The following is a 19668-nucleotide window of genomic DNA, read 5'->3' on the forward strand; positions in this document are numbered from 1 at the left end:
CCCCTGACTCCCAGCAGAAGGTGCAATTTTGGGATGTAGGACTGTGCATGAAGCCTGATGGCAGCACCAGCTTTGCGTCATGGCTGCCCCCATCCTTAGATGTTTGGGTCAGGAATCATTGTTCCACAGCAGGAAGGAGAGCACTGGCCATCCTGGTGCCTTCAGGGATGCAGGGCAACACACCTGCAACCTGTGACACGGCTGGATCCCCAACCTGCTGGGCCCTGTAAATCAGCCTGTGATGGAGAGGAGTGGCACACAAGGCCATCCTTCCCCGGGCTGCCAGGGCATGTCTGGCTTTGATCACAAACGTGCGACGACAGCTCAGCTCGTTCTCAGCTGGTGGATCCTGTTAAAAAATGCATGTGACGTGATCTGTCTGCTCAGGAAGGCACTGCCAGGGAAAGAGCCCAGCCCAACACCATGCACTGGTCCCGCAGCACCAACCTGTCAGCAGCTGGCACACAGCGGGTGGTGGGGCAGGAGCCTGGCTCTCTGGCACCAGGGACCAAGACATGCCAAAGCACCCCCACAATGCAGGGAAAGGATGGGGGCACCCCCACCATCTGATAACAGAGACAAGCAGAAAGATCTAATGGATGTGTGCTTGGACAGACAAAGAGACATAAACTCCACGAGCAACTTGGGTGGTGGGTGACAGGCCAAGATCAGGGGCAGAGCCCCACAGGTACCACCCTGGTGTGTCCATCCCCCCCAGCACCTCCATGACAGCCCATCATCCTCCAGGTTACACTGAGGCACTGACTGCTCCCAAGCTGAATTTTTTTTGTCAGTTCTGCTAAATATTTTAGGGATTTACACAGAAAAGCTCTCTGTGCTCCGTGGCATGCAGGCTCCACTGGCATCATGCAGGCAGTCACAGACACACCCCTGCCTGCCAGGCCATGAATAATTCATTGCCCCCATGAACAGGGTACAAGCAGCAGGAAGAAGGTGACAAAACTGGGGGAACAGATTTCATCACCCCCCACCCAGGTTCCTGGGGTATACCCCAAGACTCTCCATATCCTGCAATGGGAGGGCAAAGAACTGCACCAACAGCTGCAGGGAAACAGAGGCACAGGGAAGGGAAAAGAGCCAGAACCTGAACCCAGCCCTGGTTATAGGGCTGACACATCAAGGCTGCAGCAGTAAGCAAGGACACCACAGCCTGCCTGGACCATCTGGGGCCATTTCAGAGCTTGCTGGGCTTGAAAAGCACAGCAATGTTTGGGGTACCCAGGTTACATCAGGCAATGAGGCAGTGAGCACAGTCCCCAGGACCTCCAAAGAGCATGGCCTTCACAAGTAGGCACATCACTGGGTGGGGGTGCATGGCTCACACTGGGGCACAACACAGCCACAGAATCTCCTTATCCTGAACTGGCATCGTTTTGCCCCTCAGATGCCCACCTTGCTCCATGCACATGGTATCTGACAAGGACCAGCAGGGGTTTCCATCCCCAGCCCTATCCCCACTCCCACTCTAAGCCTCAGCAGGGCCTCCTGAACTGCGAGGCTGGGAAAAATCTCAGCCTGGCCACAAGTGATGCCAGCCCTGCTCCCAAATCTGCTCCAGGGGAGGACACGGCCCTCAGCATCCCTCCAGACTCTCCACCCTCACCACCACACAACAAACCATGGTGATGGTGACAAATTAACGAGTTCCATGCAGTCACACACAGGTTGGGCTCCAATAAATGGGACATGGCACCAGGCTCATTTCCTTGCAATCAGCACTTGCTTGGCTGCCGACAGATCCAGCTCGGTGGGGTGATGGTGACAGTCAGGAGGAAGTGCAGTGGGGACAGGCTAGGACATGACCTCGGTTTCCACGTGTGCAGGCAGCCTGGGGTTGCCTGTGGGCCAGGCAGCAGGACACCCTCCGTCACCCAGGCAGATGCTGCTGGGCTGAGTGACACGGGCTATTAGCACCACCGCTTATCCAGGGCCTCTGGCACACGCTGGCTGCACAGCTGAGAGAGGGAGATAAGATGCCAGAGGGATCCCAGGGAGGGGAAGCATATTTCAAATGGTAGGAATCTCCCCCAAAACGGACTTGTCTTGAAGGCACTGAGAGTGTTTGCTGCTATTAATAACTCCAGGCACGTGCCCTCTCTCAGGGAGACAGCAACAAGGCAGGTAGAGAGAGCAAAGGGGTGCTGGAGATGGGGCTGAGGTCCTGACCCATGGCTTCTCACCTGTCCTCATGCCAACAGCACCCCAGCATTGGTCTGAAAACCCTGGATTTGTGGCTGGGTAGACCTGGGTGTCTATGGGCAGGGGAGACACACAAGTACTATCCTTCCAACAGCCCACAGTTCACCTGCACTTTTCTCCAGCCTCAAGGCAAGACACTGCACAGCCCTATGGCTGGGCTGATGGCCCCCGACACCAGCACTCTCCCTCTCCCCATCTGTACACTGAGAGATGGCTCAGCCCTCCAGCCTCTTGCACTCTCTGCCCCAAGGGGCAGCAGGGCCACCCACTTGGCATCTCCAGGGCACCCGCTCAGCCCACTGCCAGCCCAGGGGGGCCCCCAGAGACTGCCTTTTAAAAACTGACATTTTGGGGACAGGAAAGCTATTTTCAGTTGTTTCAGAGACAGTGTTTCCGTCGCAGTTTTCCTGCCTCCACTGGAGGGAGGGATGATCCCCCTGGGGGTGCCATGGCAGGCAGCTTTGTGATGGGCTGCTCAGCACCAGCTCCATGCCACCCCCTCATCTGCCTATCCAGTTCCTGGAGCCACTGTGCCCAGAAGCAGGCAGGAAAAGACATCCCTGGTTTCTCACCCGGTCATGAGGGTCAGGAGCACCCCATCTGAGAGAGAAGCTAGTGGGAAGCACAGAACCTGGGAGCTTTGCTCCTGCCCAAGACCTTGCCAGCATCAGCAAGTTATCGTCCACACACCTTGATGAGACAACCCCAAAAATGAGCACACAGAGCAGAAGAAGCCCCCCTCCCTCTGGAGCCCCCAAGCACTCTTGATATGAATAAATGTGCCTAGAAGTGATGGGGTGGGGGGGAATACAGCCTCCCAGTGCAAGACCTGCTGAGAGGCTCAGAAATAAATATGTTAATAATCAAATATCCATCCTGTGCCTGAGCTCATGGGAGGACTTTCAAGTCTAATTAGCAGAAGATTTGTACCATTGCTGCCAGGGCTCGAGGGACAATTCACCGTGGTTCCCACGAAGCGAGAGGTTCTGCTATAATTAGTCAGCAGCATCCCATCTGCAAGGATTACCTCCAAACCTCCCCTGCTTTCGGGGCTTGGGGCAGGCAGGACCCGGGTAAGCCAAGATGAGAGATGGCCCCAGGCTTTGATCTGTGCAAATTGACTCTGGAACTGCAAATCCAGGGCAGACGGGAGGACAGGCAGCAAGGAAGGCAACACACTAGGAGGAGAGGTACCCTGAGCCTGCAGGTAACCCCATACTCCCCTGCCTGTACACAACCCCTACACAGCTCCTCCTCCCACAACATCTTGCCACAAAGACCCAGAATACTCCCAAAACCTCTCCATACCCCAACTCATCATTTTCAAGCCGGGCCCCTGACACCAAGGGCTGTCCACACTTAGTGGGGGCATTTCCCAGACTACCCCCATTACTCATGTTGTGCATCTCATCACCAACCCAAAGACCTTTCCCCACTCCATCACAGCGGGACAGGCAGTGCCCAGGGGAGCACTCCTACCACCCCTGCCCATGTGTTTTTAAAGAGGGACACATTCTGCTCCTGAGGATGCCATAACAGACACTGTTCCCACTGCTACAGCACTTTGTGGGGTGGCTGTGATGGGGAGAAATGGGCACCCAGAGGAGCAAGACACAGGGGCAGCTCCTGGGGCTACACTACTGGCAGTGCCCAAACTGGGACCAGCTTCCTGGCAAAGGTACAAAGGCAGACAGAGCAGAGGGAGCCATGTACGCATTGATGACCAACTGCACAAGTGAGGATGCTCTGCTGAGCAAGAAGTGGGACCCATGCATCTGGTCCCACAGGGAGAGAGCCTGGCAGACACTCAACCAGAGCTCACTGACCCAGCAGCAGCTGCCAGGGATACTCATTAGCACCAATTAATTGCGGGCAGAGGTGGCTGGCCTGGCAGCGGACACCCTGCCCACACACCCTGTCCCCAGCCTGGCAGCGGGCAAGGCTCCAAGCTGAGGGGAGAATTACAGACAGGGTGACAGTGGTCACATTCAGGGCACTTTCTGAGGATTGGCCTGGAAACATTTGTGCCAGACATGCTGTACACATGAACAAAAAAGTCAGCACCTCATCCCTCTCAAGGGCATGGAGGTACCCCATGTTCAGCTATGTTTCCCAGGCGAGGGCACAGCCATCCCCATCCAAATCCTGTGCCATCCCCAAGAGACCTCCCCAGCACCACTGGGTTGTTCATGCTGGCAAACAAGGGGTTACCAGCCCCTCACTTCCCCACAGTTATTTAATTAAGCAGTGATAAAAGGAGAGACCTATTATCTGGAGAGTGGCAGCAGGTTGTAATTACAGCAGGGCAGGCTGAGAAAACAAACAGTGCTGAGGGAAGCACAGGGTGGTGCACCGCACAGGAGAGACACTGCATCCCCTGGGGACTCATGCTCCTGTCCTGGAAATGTAGTCCAGGGCAGAGGTGGGACCCTTGAGTCTTCGAGAAACAGAGGAGGGAAAAGGCTCCTTTGCTCTGACGGATGTGGTCTCAAAAGAACCTCCCTCTGCAGTTCACATTGGGCTGGGGTGTGATCCTGGCCTCTTTCCAGGGATGCTGGGCCTGGACCAGCCCCAGGGAACAGCAGGTTTTCAGTGAGTCACTTTGAAATATCAAACGCCATCTCCTTTCTCCAGCTACTGCCTCAGGGCAGCCCCCTGCACCGAGGGGACGCACTGCCCAGCTGAGAAAAAGGGACAAAGTCGGTGCTGGGACGTGGCACCCCAGAGAGGCTCTGCCTGCCCCTCTCTGAGCTGGGCATGATGCCCTTCTGCTGGGTTACCCCAGGCTGGAGTTTAAAACTTCTATCTCATGTCCCACACACAGCAAGGAGCAGAGGTGGAACATGGGGCATGGCCATGCTGCAGTTAAGCAGTTTACAGCCCCCTCCTTGCCCAGCCACCCAGCAGCAGTGCTCTCCCTGAGGAGGGGGAAAGCTTCACCCCCATGTTCCCTTCCAGGGGTTGGAGGGTACCACTGGGTAACATCACAGTTGCAGCTGGGACACATCGGTGTGGCTTGGGCTTGAGGAGTGCACAGCCACCTCCTGCCCATCCCGCACCATTGGATGCCATTGTCCCCTGTGCAGCTCCCAACCACTTCCCTTCCCTTCCTTAAATGCTCTTGCCCTCAGCCCAATCCTCTTATGCTCTCCCTCTCCCATTACAGCATCTTTAAATTAATGCCTGGCCGAGCGTGGGATAGAAGGAAATTAATCCTGGGCAGTGGGGCAGCCTCCACAATGACTCTTATCTCCTCAAGCACTATTCCCTGCCCTTCTCCCCCTCGACATGCAAGGAAGAGACTGGATCTGCCATAACCGCAGCAAGTATCACTCAAGCATGGGATCTCAGCACCCACAGTCCTTAGCTGAGGTGACAAGTGTCCCCTCCAGCCAGCCCCCTGCCTGGGAGGCTGCAAGGTCCCTGGGAGAGACCCCCAGCCATGTTTGGGTTTTCACCAGCAACAGCTGGCTGGAAACTCACTGGGAATAGTTCCAGAGCTGCCTGCAGCCGTGCTGGGGCACCTCTGGGTCGCCAGCTCTGAAGCAATAAGCTGGGAGGTATTTGGCTGCTGGTGGGAAGCATTTGTGACCCCATGGCTTGGGGAGCTCATAGGAGCTGGAATGGGTGGGAGGCAGGGACACAGCCAGGACAAAGGGTGCCTCAACACACACACCCTGATCGATGCAGGGGACACTTCTTGCCCATGTCACGGTGGGGCAGTCAGAACATGCCCCTTTCAGAGGATCTCTGCGAGGGTGAGCAGACACTAAGGCCACAACAAACAGGTCCATCCTACTCAGCTGGGGTCCAGGCAGGACTTGATGGTTTTTGGAAAAATGCCTCAGGAAGCCGACACCATTGCTGAGAGCATGATGTAGCTGTGGGATCAGCAAGACCTGGAATGCTCCCATCAAGCTGCCCTCTCCCAGGGTGGTGGTGGCCAGGGCCAGGAATCACTTGCCGGAGCAGCGCTCCCACTGATCCTCTCCGTTATGCAACAAATTATTCCACTCGCATTAATGACTTTGCGGCAAAGGGGGAAATGACATGAATGATTCCCGGTGCCTGGGAGTGACTCACTTCGTACGATGGAGGGGAGGCGAGCAGGGAGGGCGGGCTCCAGGGGAAATTTGTTTGGGTCAGCATGGGTAGCACAGGACTGGGGCTGGGCTCGGAAGATGTGACTTCTAGAAGCAGAATAAGGGGGAAAGAAAGAGGTACTTAAGGGCAGATTCCACCACACAGGAGACGGCTGAGATGTCTCCATGGGATGCTGGCATCAGTCATAACCACAGCATATTATAGCAACCCTCACTGTGCTGCCCAAGCCCCACACCCATTTGCCAACCTGTTCTGTGACCCCAAAACCTCCCACCAGCTGCTATCCCTCCCTGCTCTGGGGTCACACAAGACCCCATGTAGGTACAACCAGAGCTGGGGGTGCTGTGCCCCACCACTCAACCCCCCAACTCCAACATGCCCCTAGGAGTGCAGCAGGATGGGCTGGTGGCAGCTGCCCACCATGGCCCTCAGGACAGCAGTGGGGGACAAAGGGAATCTGCCACATGTACTGCAGCACAGAGCCTGGCATCTGACCTGCGCTCTTCTCCATCACCTCTAGAGGCTTTGCTAAATCACACCATTAAAAATTAATGCGTATTCCCTCTTGGAATAAATCAAGAACTGTCAAGGGCCAGCCCTGTCAGCCACCTCCTGGGGACACCAGAGACATGTGGAGACACACTGGGGACTTCAACAACCTACTGTCAAGTAGCCCCAGGAGGACCCTTGCAGTGATGGAGGGCTGGGTGGATTATTGCCTTTAAACCCATTCAGGGGCTTTCTGTAAGCAATGCAATTTTAAAAAATTCAATCTAGGAAGAAGCGATTAACCAAAGGGGCCAGGAGCAATGGCTTGCCTGTCTAATCTCGTTAGTGAGCAGGCCAGCTCTCATTTCACCCCAACACAGCTGGATGGGCTGCAGAAACCGATGAAAGCAGCTGGATGGCTCTTCCCTGGCTCCCGACCCCATGGCTGTGCAAGTTTTCCAGCACCTCCCTGCATCCCACAGCTTCCCCAGCTGGGCCAAGGGAAAAAAAAACCAGAACCCCCTCTTCCCTGTGACTCAGATCCTGGCCAGACCATCACCAAGGCTCCATCCCGAAAAAGCACTTTTTTTGATATCTAAATGCGTCCTTGGTGATGGGAAGAGGGCAGGTAAGGGAGCTGGAGCATCCCAGCTCTGCTGCTCAGGTCAGTGCCTGAAGCCAGGAGCAAGGTTCCACTTTATGCCCCACAGAGGCTCAGTGACAGGGTCCTGCCAGTCTCTCACAGTAGTATCTTGCCAAGAAAACTTCCTCTGCTTCAGACGGTGTAGCCCCTTCCCTGCAGGAATGTCACTGCCATGGGACAGGACATGTCTCACAGGCACAGCATGACAGCCCAGGGATGGTTCTATCTTACCCAGTCAGTCCCTAAGCCTTTGCATGAGAGCTGTGGCAGCAGATTTGTGCCACCACCCCACCTGCTGAGTTAGTCTCTCCATCATTGTCCCCGATCTGCTCTGTGGAGAGGGGCCAGAGGTGAAGTCATCCATCTCCACTGCCAGCCTGGCACCATCCCTCAGGGCTCTGAGTATCCCCTGTCTACCTACAGGCACCGCTGCTACTGCAGTGTGGTCCTTGACAGACCTCTCCACAGATGTCACAAGACAAAGCCACCTGCTTGTCCCAGGTACAACCCAGGGCTCTCTAAGAGGAGCATGGATCAGGTTTGTCTACATGCAGGGGTATGCAGTACCCTTGCCTTGAGCAGGACACAGCCTCCAAAACACTCACTGCAGATGGAGCTGGTGCAGGAATCAGATGAGCACCAGTGCTTGGAGCTGGGGCACCTGCTTGTATGTCCTGCAGATCTCAGCATCCCCAGGCCCCCACGTCCCCAGGTGGAGTAAGCAGGAGCAGCATGGATGGGACGCTGACCCTCTTGCCGCACCCAGAGTCCCCAGCAGCAATGCCAACACTGGCCCAGGGTTGGGAGGGGTGCCAGCTGCCTGAACAGGAGGAGACTCCAACCCAGCAGGTTCAAAAGCAGAGTGCCTCCAGCCAAAATGGGGCTGGAATCACCTAGAACCAGAAGGAGCTGAGCCTTAGGGGCAGGAGAGGCATGTGAGGCATGGACACATACATGCATGCCAACAGCACCCCTGCCCACAAGTTTCTGTAGGTGACTTGCCCTGTCTGGACCAGAGGGGAAACGTTCAAGAAAGCCCAGATTCAGAAGCCCTGAAGGTGACACCCTCCTGCATCCCACATGCCCATCAGCTCCTGTTGAAGGCGACAATATCCTGCTCCCAGCTCCCTTCCTGCAGGGTTCCCTCTCCAAACAAGCTAATTACTCTCACTGCTCCCCGGGGACTGCACCACCCGTTTTCATTTGAAGCGGAAGACAAATTTACTTGAAAGCCAGAAGCAGCTAGAGCCATAGCAGCTTGGGGACCCCAATAAGAGCCTCCCACCCAGCACAGCCCAACTGCCACGTACCATTTGCAAAGCACTCAGTGGGGTATCACTAGGAGCAGGGACATTCATCCTCTGTATCCTGCCACTCACCACCATGGCATGGTACCCACTCAGCCCCGGCACTCTGGCATGGATGGTGGGTTGAACAGGACCCCTGCACCCACCCACAGCCCCTGCCCCTTGGAAAGGGGTTTCTCTCCCCCTTTGCTCCCAGGGAAGCCACTTGCAACAGCCTCAGCATTTCACTTGCTCAGCAATAACCACCCTCAGGGCTCTGCAACCTTAGTGAAGGTTTTTGATTCTCTACCCCAAGCCAGAGCTCCTCACCATGGCATCAGCCCACCCAGTTCAGCCCCCCTGGCAAGGGACAGCAGGGAGATTTGTTTCACTAGAGGCTCATTCATCTGCGGCATGATTAAAGCCTAGGGCTGGGATCCATTCCGGTAGCAGGAGAGTGATTTGCCAGCAGATGGATTTATCATCTCCCAAGCACAGCAATTTGGCTTAAACAAAACCAAACCACTTCTCCTAATGAAAACATCACTAATGAGTAGAGCCAGCAAACGAGCTGGGGGCAACTCCACTAATGGGGTCTCCTGTCCTTCAGGACTGGGGTAACCCACTGATGCCCTGGTGGTGAGGAGTGCAGCTCAGCTCCAGCTGGGACGTATAAACCCAATATAGTCCAGAGGGAAACAGAGTTTGCTCCAGAAACCAAACCTCCTCCTGTCTGGGCTCCCAAAGCTCTAGGGGCAACTGGTTCTAGCACAGCACACAGTACAAGAGCAGCACCACCGAGTCTGGGCACCTCCAGCTGCAACGTGGCCAACGGTGGGGAAAAACTCTGCCTGTGGTGAAAGAGCCCATGCATGGCCAGCCCCGTGCAGCAGGAGCTGTACCCTTTGGACAAAATTGCAACAGCCTGTGAATTTTGCTTCAGCATCTGCAGAAATCAGTTGTATAACTGCCCCACCCAAACCCACAAACTTCTTGTCAATTAATCCTGTGCCACCAATTCCCTGTGGACTCCGACCTGCCTTTGCTTGCAGGGATGCAGCAGTGGCTGCCAAAACCTCAGCTCCAGCCTTTCCAACTGCAAAATCCAACCTGTCCATGGGCAGTGGTACCCAGCAGTATGACCCACATGCTCCTTGCCCCACGTGAGGCTTTTCCCTGGCGCAGGTTTGGAGCAGCATCCCCTCCATCAGGGACCCCCAGGATCTCAGCCTCTGGTCAGGGAGGGCCGCAACACCCTGTCAGAGGGGATTCATCAGCATCAAAGAGCTGCAGACAAGCCAGGACAGCAAAGAGGGAAGAGAAAGAGGGTACAGATGCCAGAAGGAGGAAGACAGCAGACAGAGACGAGGAAGAGTTAGGCAACAGTCTCATCACCCCAGGAAGGTGCAGCAGTCAATGAGGGCAAGGCACTTTGGCACGAAGAGGACCCATGGGAGCCCTCTGCCCTGGCACACAAGTGGAAGACCCTAACCCCACAGTACCCCACTCTGACAGAGGACTTCCTGGGAGCTTGGGGATCTGGCTTGAGGGTCAGCCCAGCTTCCAGCCCAGCCTCACCACCAGGTTGCAGGATAAGAAGTGGTAAGTGGAAAGGGGGTCGTGTGGGGCAACAGCAGCAGTGCAGAGGAGGCAGATTAACAGGGGAGCAGGGGGATGGGCAACACCCTCGGTTCCCATGGGCTGGAACCCCAGGGGAAGGACACCAGTGTGTGCCATCCCTCCTGGGGGCTGCTTCTAGGAGGAGGGGACAACTGGTGCCTGACGCTGAGCAGAGGGATGCAGGCAGCTGTCTCTGGTAGACCCATGAGGGCAGGGCTGTGCAGCCAGTGGTGTTCCTGTGCTTCTCCAGGAAGCAAGTGGGCAAGAGAAGGAGCTTTATTCTGGGCATGGGTGAAGTGGTCTTGGGCACAGTCCTCATTCCAGTCCCTCTCCCTGGGATCCACGCCAGCACACAGGCACACCACACAACCTGCCATACACACTTGAAGATGGGCTCCTGGCCAGCCCCTGCCTGCCTTATGCCCTTGCTCCCACCCAATGGCCTTGTCACTCCATCCTCCAGTTGCAGATCCCAGTGCTTCCCCCTACACACATTATTATTTGGGACAGGCTAGCACTGACACCTCCTCCACACCCTGGGAAATAAATTATCCCCCTCACAGATGGAAGTCCTACGCTATGGCAAGCTGGTGGAGATGTTCCCCCCACCCAGCTGATCACAGGCTGTGAGCAGCCATGATGGAGCTGCTGGATTTGCCGGCAGCAGAACAAGTCCCTGACGCAGCCCTAGATCTGCCCATCACCTGGGACCTGCCTGCGGCAGATGCGTTGCCAGGGCGCGGCTCCTCAGCTTTATCCCATGGCAGGGACCAGAACCCTACTCCCACTGTGCTCCCAACAACCCGACTGGCCCGTCCTCCCTTTGGTGTGTCTATGGGAGACAGCTCGGCCCCATCTCTCCTTTCTTACTGGCATGTGGAGAAATGCCTCTGAAACACTCTCCCTCCAGGTAGGGAGGAGAGCTCAGTCAGATGCTGTGCTGCCACTACACTGGTACCTAAGGCTTTCATCTCCCAGAGTGGGTTGATAAAAGTGCTAAGAGGTGGGGAGTCCCCATCCATCAGCCGTGCTTCCAGAAACAGAAGGATCCCAAAGCTCTGCAGATGATCACTATAGCAATTGCTCAACCCTGCAAATGCTGCGGCTGCCTTTGAGGTGGAGCAAAGTGGTTGTTCAGGTCCCCACATCATGACAACAGAAGGGAGAAAGCAGGGGTGAGAAAGCAGGGGAGAAAAGAGATCCTGCTAACCCTTTTCTGGGAACCCAACAGCCCTGGAGGTGAATCCCTTATCTTTCTGAAAGGCAGTTAGGGGGTTTGCCCCAGCCCAAAGAGCCCAGGTATTGACCCCATGCTGACATATTTCATCCCACTCACAGGACACAGCACGGCTGGGATGAGCTTGTCTCGTGGGGTATGATGGGGTCCCAGGGCATCCACCCCTGCTCCCCATCTAAGCCTGGGGCAGCCTTGCTGTCCACGCATCCCTGCAGTGTCAGGCAGGAGCAAAACCCTTCTCCAAGCCCACTCACCTCTCACACTGCCAGCATTTGGGGCCAGGGATGCAGTACCCATGCTTCTTGGGACAAAACGGCACTGGACTCCCATTTCTTCTGCACGGAGGGCCATGGCCAGAGCAGTCCTGAGACACTGGCTCTGGGCTCTGCTTGCACACTAATCACTCATGTCATTAGAGGTTGAAGGAATAATGTCATTTATGGATGGCTTTTATTTCTCACTAGCGTCATCTAAATATCCCAGAAATGGACCAGCTTAATTTCCTAGTGGCGTAACCTAAACATTTCTCTCCTTAATATACCCAGGTGGGAGCCCAGCTACAGACTCAGCAGCCAAGCATGGCTGCTGCCTGCCTTTGCCCCACACCACCACACCTGGGCCAGCACAGGCAAGGCCCTTTCCAGCTCACAGCCAGCCCGTGTTCCCCTGGCACAGGAAGCAGTGCTGTTCTCACTGCTGCTCACACACAGGCAGTTCTCATTCACTCGGGCCTCTCACACACACATCCACGTGCCCGCACAGCCAGGGCAGCTGGGCACTGCTGGAGATGTCGCAGGGAGGGGGGGCTGTCACTGCACCCTCATTTTCAACAGTTTTTTAAATTTAAAAATGAGTGTGCTGTTGGGTACAGTGTGGAGGGTTTCTCTCCTGAGGGTGGCTGGGGGTCCTGCTTCCCATTAGCCCCTCTCCTTCTTTTGGAAGCAAGTGTTGCAAACCCTTCTATGCACTGGGCATGCACAGATGGGAATTACGTTGCCTTCACTCCTGTTTTTGGACAGTGATGGGAGGGAGCAGGACTGACTGCTGTCCCTATGCACAGCAGCAATTGCTGGAGCTGCTGTAGGGCTGTCACATCGCCTGACACCAAATCATCTCTCAGTTAACAGCTCTTGCATGGAAGATGTCCTCTAGACCCAGACACACCCTGATGGATGGGGGTCTCCAAAGCTGCAGGAACACACCAAACTGCTTATACTTGTCCCCAAGCAGAGCTGTGCTACCAAACAGCAGGTGCCAGCAGGGACACTCCCATCTGCAGGGAGAGATTAAGGCTACACCGGCACTGCCAGTTTCAAGCCAGAGTTTCACTACAGCCCCGTGGTGGTCCAGACTCCTCACAGCATCCACAGGGTATCAGGAGAGCCTAGGCCAGATAGAAGGCAGGGGCTCAAGCTACTAAACCCTCCCTCTCCTGCCTGTATCACTTCCACACTTTCTGTGAAAAAGATAACTTTCTCTCCACTGGGAAGAATGGCTCCAGCACGTTCAGCCAATGCAGAGGAAATCAGTACCACTGGGACCAGCTCCCTCTCCTCCCTGGTGTTACTGTAGGCTCTACCCTGGCAGGTCATGACCTGACAGCAATGGCAAATGAGTGACATGCCCTACTGGGGCCTGTTTCCCGCTCTGGGAAATGGGGCAGATATTTCCAGCCTTGTTCCCCAGAGACTTCCCTGCAGCCCCATTCCTGTGGACAGGGGCTTGTGCAGTGGCACAGCTCCCCTCCACCCAGGCTCCTGCTGCACAACTGGTTCAGAGGTAAGTCCAGGCGTAAAAGGTCTCAGTCTCTCTGAGACTGAAATTTATTTTTAACTTTGATTTAATTTAAATCCATATGGACATTTAAAGTTACTGGAGAAACCAAAAGTTGTGTGTGGGTTCCAATTTCCTACACAGCTCAAAAATATCTTCTTTGAAGCACGTTTGGGCAGACAGTAAGCAGTGTTTCCCATGTGTGGGGCTGCTCAGGAAAGCAGAGCAGGGGTCCTGCCCTGCTACCACCACCTATTCAAAATTCCAGAGCAAAGCCTGAAATTCGCTCCAGACTGTGGCAGGAAAAGCATCACCAGGAGTCAGAGTAGCTGCCTGTGCATACATCACAGTGCCTGCGGCATGAGGGCACCCAACCCCACTGGTTATGGACAGGTTCAGCTCCATGATGGGTCCTGGGAGGCAGGTGGGAACTGCTGCCCCATTGCACAGCTGCTGCAATAGGGGCCCTGACAGGGGACAGGATTTGGCCTGATCTGTGGAGAGCACATGGGGAAGGAGGGATGTTGCCAGCTCCAGCCCAGCTGCTTCACTATCGGACAGTGGGGGATAAAGTGTGATGAGTGGACAGATGTGGTGGGATGTGGGATGCCCAGCAACTCCTTGGGACAGAGGATAGAGGGGAATGCAATAGCATCACAGACAGGTCATCTTTGTCCTCCCCATCCTGCAGCCAACCCCATCCAGGGGTGGAATATCTCTGGAGATACTCTAGGGAACACCAGGTGATGGGTGAGGACACCAGGCTCTGTGGTGCCGCTGGGGTTTTCTGAGCAGAGTGAGTCTCTCCAGTCTTGGGGAACCTACTGCTGGGGTGCTGCTGTGCCACCTCAGAGAGGGTGGCCCAAGACATGGCGGAGAGAGCCAAACGCCAGACACTGGTGTCCCGAGGGGCTTGGGAGTAACAGTGATAGTGAGGGAGCGAGAGCTTGGGGGCAGCCAAAAGCGATCCAGGCACCCCACCCCCCGGCCGGGGCCTTTTCCTTGCCTCGGGACAACCGCTGACCGGCTGGGATCAACCCTACCGTCCCCGGAGCATCCCCCTGCGAGGCCGGGACTGTCACCCTGCTCCAGCGCGGGGTCGCGGCCATTCCCCTTCTCCCCGAGCAAGGCGTGAGGCGAAGCGGAGCGGGCAGGGACCGGGGCTCAGCGGGGCTGGAAGCAGGTGCCCGGGGCCGCCCCGCGCCGTGGTCCCAGTGGCTGCTGCACCTTCCCCGGCGGCGGCACTCACCCGTCAGCTGGTCGTAGGAGCCGTCCAGGTCGCGAGAGTCGGACAGGCTCTCCTTCCCGCCCTTGCTCCGCATCTTCCCGCCCCGCCGAGCGGCGGGGGGAACGGCGACGGGGCGCACGGGCTGCGCCGGCGGGCAGGGGCTGCCCGCGGCCGCCGCCTCCCCCCGCCCCGCCGCCCGCGCCGCTCAGCGCGGCCGCGGCAAGGGGCCGGCGGTGCCGGGGAGCTCGGCGCGGCTCGGCGCGGCTCGGCACGGCAGCAGGAGCGCGCAGCCGCCCCGGTCCCCGCCGCCGCCGGGGCTGGGCACGGCCGCCCCCTCCCTCCTGTCCTTCCCCGCCTCCTCCCGGGAGCCGTCAGCCCGGCACTGCCGCCTCGGGGAAACTGAGGCACGGACGGGGGGCGGAGAGCGGGAGCGCTCCCGTGAGGAGGCAGGGAGAGAGCTGCTCCGGGCTGCACCGAGGTGTGGGCTCCGGCGGTTCGGGAGAGCCCCGGCAGTCAGGGACCGCGCAGGGACAGAAAAGGAGGCAGAGATGAAGAAGGCGTGGGGCAAGAGGGGCGCAGACCCCCACAGCCCACTGCGGGGGATTAAGGGACCCCTGAGCCCTGCGTATCGGTGTCCATGTACCACGGCTGCGCCCTGGGACCCACAGGAAGGGGAGACCCCAGTCCCACCCAGCTGCTGCAGCCCCGCCTCGGGGGAGAAGATGAATGTAAAATCAGTCCGAGACAGAGGGAGTGGAAAGGGGTCAAGAGATGCATAAGAGGCTTGAGGAGTGCGGCCAGGTCCCCCTCTCTGCAGCCAAGCGCAGAAGCAGGTCCCACTGCTACCCCCACGCCAAGCATGGCTTTCCATGCGGGTTAGAGTCTTTAGCAGGATTTTACCCCGTCTCCTGCAGCCCTAGGGAAAGGGTGAAGCAGCAACACACTTGAAGAGGCTTCCAGAGGCACGGTGCTGCCAAGAGAGGAGCTCACAGCCCACCGGTACATCTGGCACTGGGAACTTGATGTCCCGCTGCTGCCCCTGGTTATTTGTTGCCATCTGTGCAGGATGCCATCCCGGGGGATGCAGACTGCTGGAGAGTCTCTGCCATGGACAAAGCCAGGGGCTTTTGTTATGCCACTGCCTGAGCACTGACTGCACCTGTGACATTGGTCCTGGGCACATTTCAGGGGCTGCCCAGCTTCCAGTGCTTCCCAGCACTTCCTCCCTTCATTCTTTGATCCATGCAGAGAGACGGGGGGGAACAGGAGCTGCGGGAGGAGGCAAAGCATCCCGTCCTGATCCCTGCATCCAGCCCAGCCCACAGGAGCTGCAGGGCAGAAGGGAATCCGGAGCAGCAAGGAGGGAGGGCCATGCTCACGAGGCAGCATGTTGTCAACGTGCTTTGGTGTCAAGCCATGAAAGAAGCCGCCTTAGCAAGGCAGCGATGCTTAGCAACTGCCTGGATCTAAAAATAAGAGCCATTTAGCGAGGAAAACGCAGTGGAGAAATGCTTGGAGAACTAAACACATTCCCCCAGCCCTCCCTGTGGCCCGGCCACTGCACAGAGCCTGCATGCACTGACTGGCTGAAGAAAAACTCCTGGGATAGCTCTAGCGGTGCCTGCTCTGCTGAGCCTGACAAGCAAAGCTGGAGCCTGGCCAGCCCTCGATTCACCTGTGCTTCTGGGCTTGTCCATCCTGCTGCTCCTTGGCCTCCTCAACCTCCTTCCTTCAGCCTCTCCACCACATCCTCAGCCACATCTTTGTGGTGGCTCTTGGGGACCAGAAGTGTCCCAGGGAAGTAGCGAAGGGGCAAAGGGGGGGGGGTGGGCTGTGTGACTCGTGCCCAAGCTCATCCATCCTGTCTTCTGCTTTCTGCAGGTCTATCCTGCTGTGGATGTGGCAAGCCCAGCAGAGCTGCACGGGGAAGTTTTCACCTTCTGCCATCCCTGGTCCATTGGGAGGCAAACATGGCTATTTTTATCCCAGCTAAGTGCTCCTGTTCCTGCAGGCAAGCAAAAGATGCTTTGCCAGGCTGGGGAGAGGGGGAAAGTTGGGCGGTTTGGTGGGTACCACAGGGTAGGATGGGGAAGCCCCAGGGCCAAGCTGACACAGACTTCCTCCCCACAGTGTAGAAAAAGGGGGACACAACTCACTTGCTCACTGGTTACGGCTCCTTTCCTTAGCAAACACGAGAGCTGGGCATTCTGCCAGGATTCATAGCCTTTGAGCCTTTCTCTTCTTGAGGAAAACACAACATCCTCCCCTAAATGTTCCTCTGGGCACTGGAAGCTGGGGGTCTGCAGGATGCCAGGGTAGGAGAAGCCCTTTCTGCTGCAGGTATGGGTCTGGTCTCTACCCTCCTGTCAAGACCCAGACAAGGGTCCTGCTGTGGGTGCACTGTGTGAAGAGACACCTTGGTAAACATGTCTGGCCAGGGATGGGCACGGCGACAAAGTCAGCCTGGAGTGCCAAGCATCTTTTGCAGCACATCTCACTGTGACATGCAGCAGATACAAAAAGGCTGGGTCAGGCTGAGGAAAATCACCTAAGTAGCATCCAAGGCTTTAATCAAAGTGTGCCTTGCACAGTCCTGCTGCTGCCGGCCTCATCCACCACAAAAGCAGTCAGCAGGTCCAGGGCAGGCAGGAGCCATCTGAAGGCAGGGCTGGTGGTCTGCGCTGCTGCAGATGACGCTGGATTAACAGTTTCCAGAGGATGGGAAGAGCTCTGCTGGCTTCCAAGAGCCCAGATCCCAGTTACAAGGGGTAACCAGGAGGGAGGGCCATGCCCTAGATGGCCAAGACACAGCACAGGCTCCACGGGCACAGCTAACCATGAAACCCACATTCTGATGCCCAGGGCAGGGAAGTGTGGAGGGCTGGAAGGTGGATGGATCCAGCCTGCTGGGGCAGACAGGGGTCCTGTAGAAACACCCTGGCCTCAAACTCATCTCTGGGACAGCAGCAGAGAGACATGAGAGAAACACGGCCATGTAAACCATCCCCAGAGCTTGGCACGGCCAGCAGTGGGGTGCAATGGGGATGGAGAACAGGGGGACAGGTGGGAAATGCAAGGAGGGAGGCAAGGTAGGGGCACAAATGGTGCTGCCCCCTGAGGTGCACCCCAGGCTATCTGCCTCTCAGAGGCAGGGTGTCACCAGGACTGCCCATGCACCCTCATCATGATGGAATTCACCCATTTGCATCAGCTGGGGCATGAGGCATGTTTCCTAAGTGGCCTATCTGTCACCCTGTTCGTAGCAGTGCTTTGGTAAGGGACATCTGCATGGGATTAATGCTGCTCACTGGGCAGCAGAGCTGCAGCCAGGAATGGCTCTGAGTCAGGGCGAGAGGGGCAGGGCAATTTTGTCCGGGGGCCTTGCTTGTCCTCAGCTAAGTGTGCAGCCTTGTCACGAGTAACTGGGGAAGGGGACAGGTTTGGGGATGCTCCAGTGTTGTCTGGGACACTGGATGCAGAGCCTGGCTGCAGGCAGAGCAGTGCCAGCCTGCCACCAGCCTCGTCCAGACCCAGGCTGGACTGAGCTGAGCCCACCCACAACCAGCCCTGCTCCTCTCGAGGACACTCACCTGCAATTACAGGGCTGATCCCTTCAGCTCATCCATGCCTCCAGCTCCCTGTTGGGATTCCCTGGCTTTGGGGACATATGCCCCCACACACCCCGCAGAGCCCTGCTGAAAACTCCAGGCTCAACACAAAACCCAAGACAGTCCCAAACTACTCCCATCCACAGAAGCATGACCCTGGAGAGGAAGCAGGAGTGCTGGGGTCTGCACCCTACCGGGCTGGGGTACAGGAATGTAGGGACCTCTCCCCCAGGTCCTCTGCTCCTTGCAAATAGCCTGCTGCGGGTGTTATAGAGGGACGGGGAGAAGGAAGGACGTAATTTAACACTTCATTAGGTAACCACAAGGCATTGATCTGCCCTACCAGCCCGCGCGTTCTCTAATTGCATATCTCCATTCTTATTAGTTCTATCGGAAAAGCAGAGAGCAGGACTCGGGAGTCTGATCCTATCTTTAGGAAATTTCAAACAGAGATGTAATTGCTGAGTGCTTTAAATCATGGTGCTTTATCCACTGTTAACAGTATTTTAAAGCCACGGTCATCAATAGCAGTCCTCAGGATGTGCTCCCAGCAGATGCCATTAATCCTATTTTGGCTGCGGTGCCTCTGGGCTCAGATTTACACTCAGAGGCAAGGGACAGCTCTGCTTCCCCAGCAGAGAGAGCTCCCAGGCAGCTCCTGGGCTGGGACATGGGGCTCAGCACCCAGGCACTGGTTCTAGGGGCAGAGGGCAGAAACAGGAGCCCCTTAAACCAGCTCCACCCCTTGCAAACATGCTAGCAAACAGCCACCTTAGATGGAGATGAGCAACTTGACACCAGGGGCTACTCCTCTGCCAGGGCCCACACAGCCCCCCCAGTCTGGAGCAGGGATGTTCATGGCCACGCAAGTGTCTGGGGAGGGCTCCAGGCAGGGCAAATAGCCTCACTCAGGAATAAACCACAATATTTACTACATCTGCAAAGGAAATGGATCTGGGTGGCACGAGACCAAGACAAGCCCCTTGGCCTCTGCGGAGAGACAAGTCTGGGGTCTCTGGTGTCCTGGGGACTGGGGGAGCAGCTACGGCAGAGCAGCAGGTCCTGGGGAGGCGATGCCTGAGGGAGACATCACCCAGGACATACACAGGGCAAAGCTGCTTCCATCTCCATTAACCCACCCTTGCAGAGATACAAGGCCAGATGGGACCCACTGTGAGATTCAAACCTGTGGGGAATTTCAGGTGCTGGAAATCTTGTGAGGCTGGAGGAGGAACAGATTATGCTGCAAGCTGCTGGGAGAGCCTTGCAAGCAGGAATGCTGCAGGAGGAAGGGAACCTCCTCTGTCAAATGCAAACCAGCAGGTGCGAGAAATCTGGCTGTGCAGGAGGGAGAAAAAACTTTGCATCGCACTCTGTATCCTCGAAAGGCAGTCACCTGCCTCTGCCAATGCCTCCAGCAAGGAGGGATTCCCCAGCACGGCCCCACTGCTGGGTGGGCG

At 56.8% G+C, this 19668-nt stretch overlaps 1 protein-coding gene across 2 annotated transcripts in view; it reads right to left on the minus strand.

Moving 5' to 3' along the window:
- The window catches only part of KCNIP2 (potassium voltage-gated channel interacting protein 2), a 45777-nt gene extending 31009 nt beyond the window's left edge, over positions 1 to 14768 (minus strand). The window contains exon 1 of one of the 2 annotated variants that reach the window (XM_032694287.1): positions 14622 to 14768. In XM_032694287.1, the coding sequence (XP_032550178.1) occupies positions 14622 to 14694 (73 nt within the window). In that variant the 5' untranslated portion in view covers positions 14695 to 14768. The remainder of the gene's footprint in view (positions 1 to 14621) is intronic. The other variant, XM_032694291.1, reaches the window with a different exon arrangement.
- Between the last annotated feature and the right edge of the window lie 4900 nt (positions 14769 to 19668).

The sequence above is a fragment of the Chiroxiphia lanceolata genome, chromosome 8 (assembly GCF_009829145.1).
Source record: "Chiroxiphia lanceolata isolate bChiLan1 chromosome 8, bChiLan1.pri, whole genome shotgun sequence".
Lineage (NCBI taxonomy): Eukaryota > Metazoa > Chordata > Aves > Passeriformes > Pipridae > Chiroxiphia > Chiroxiphia lanceolata.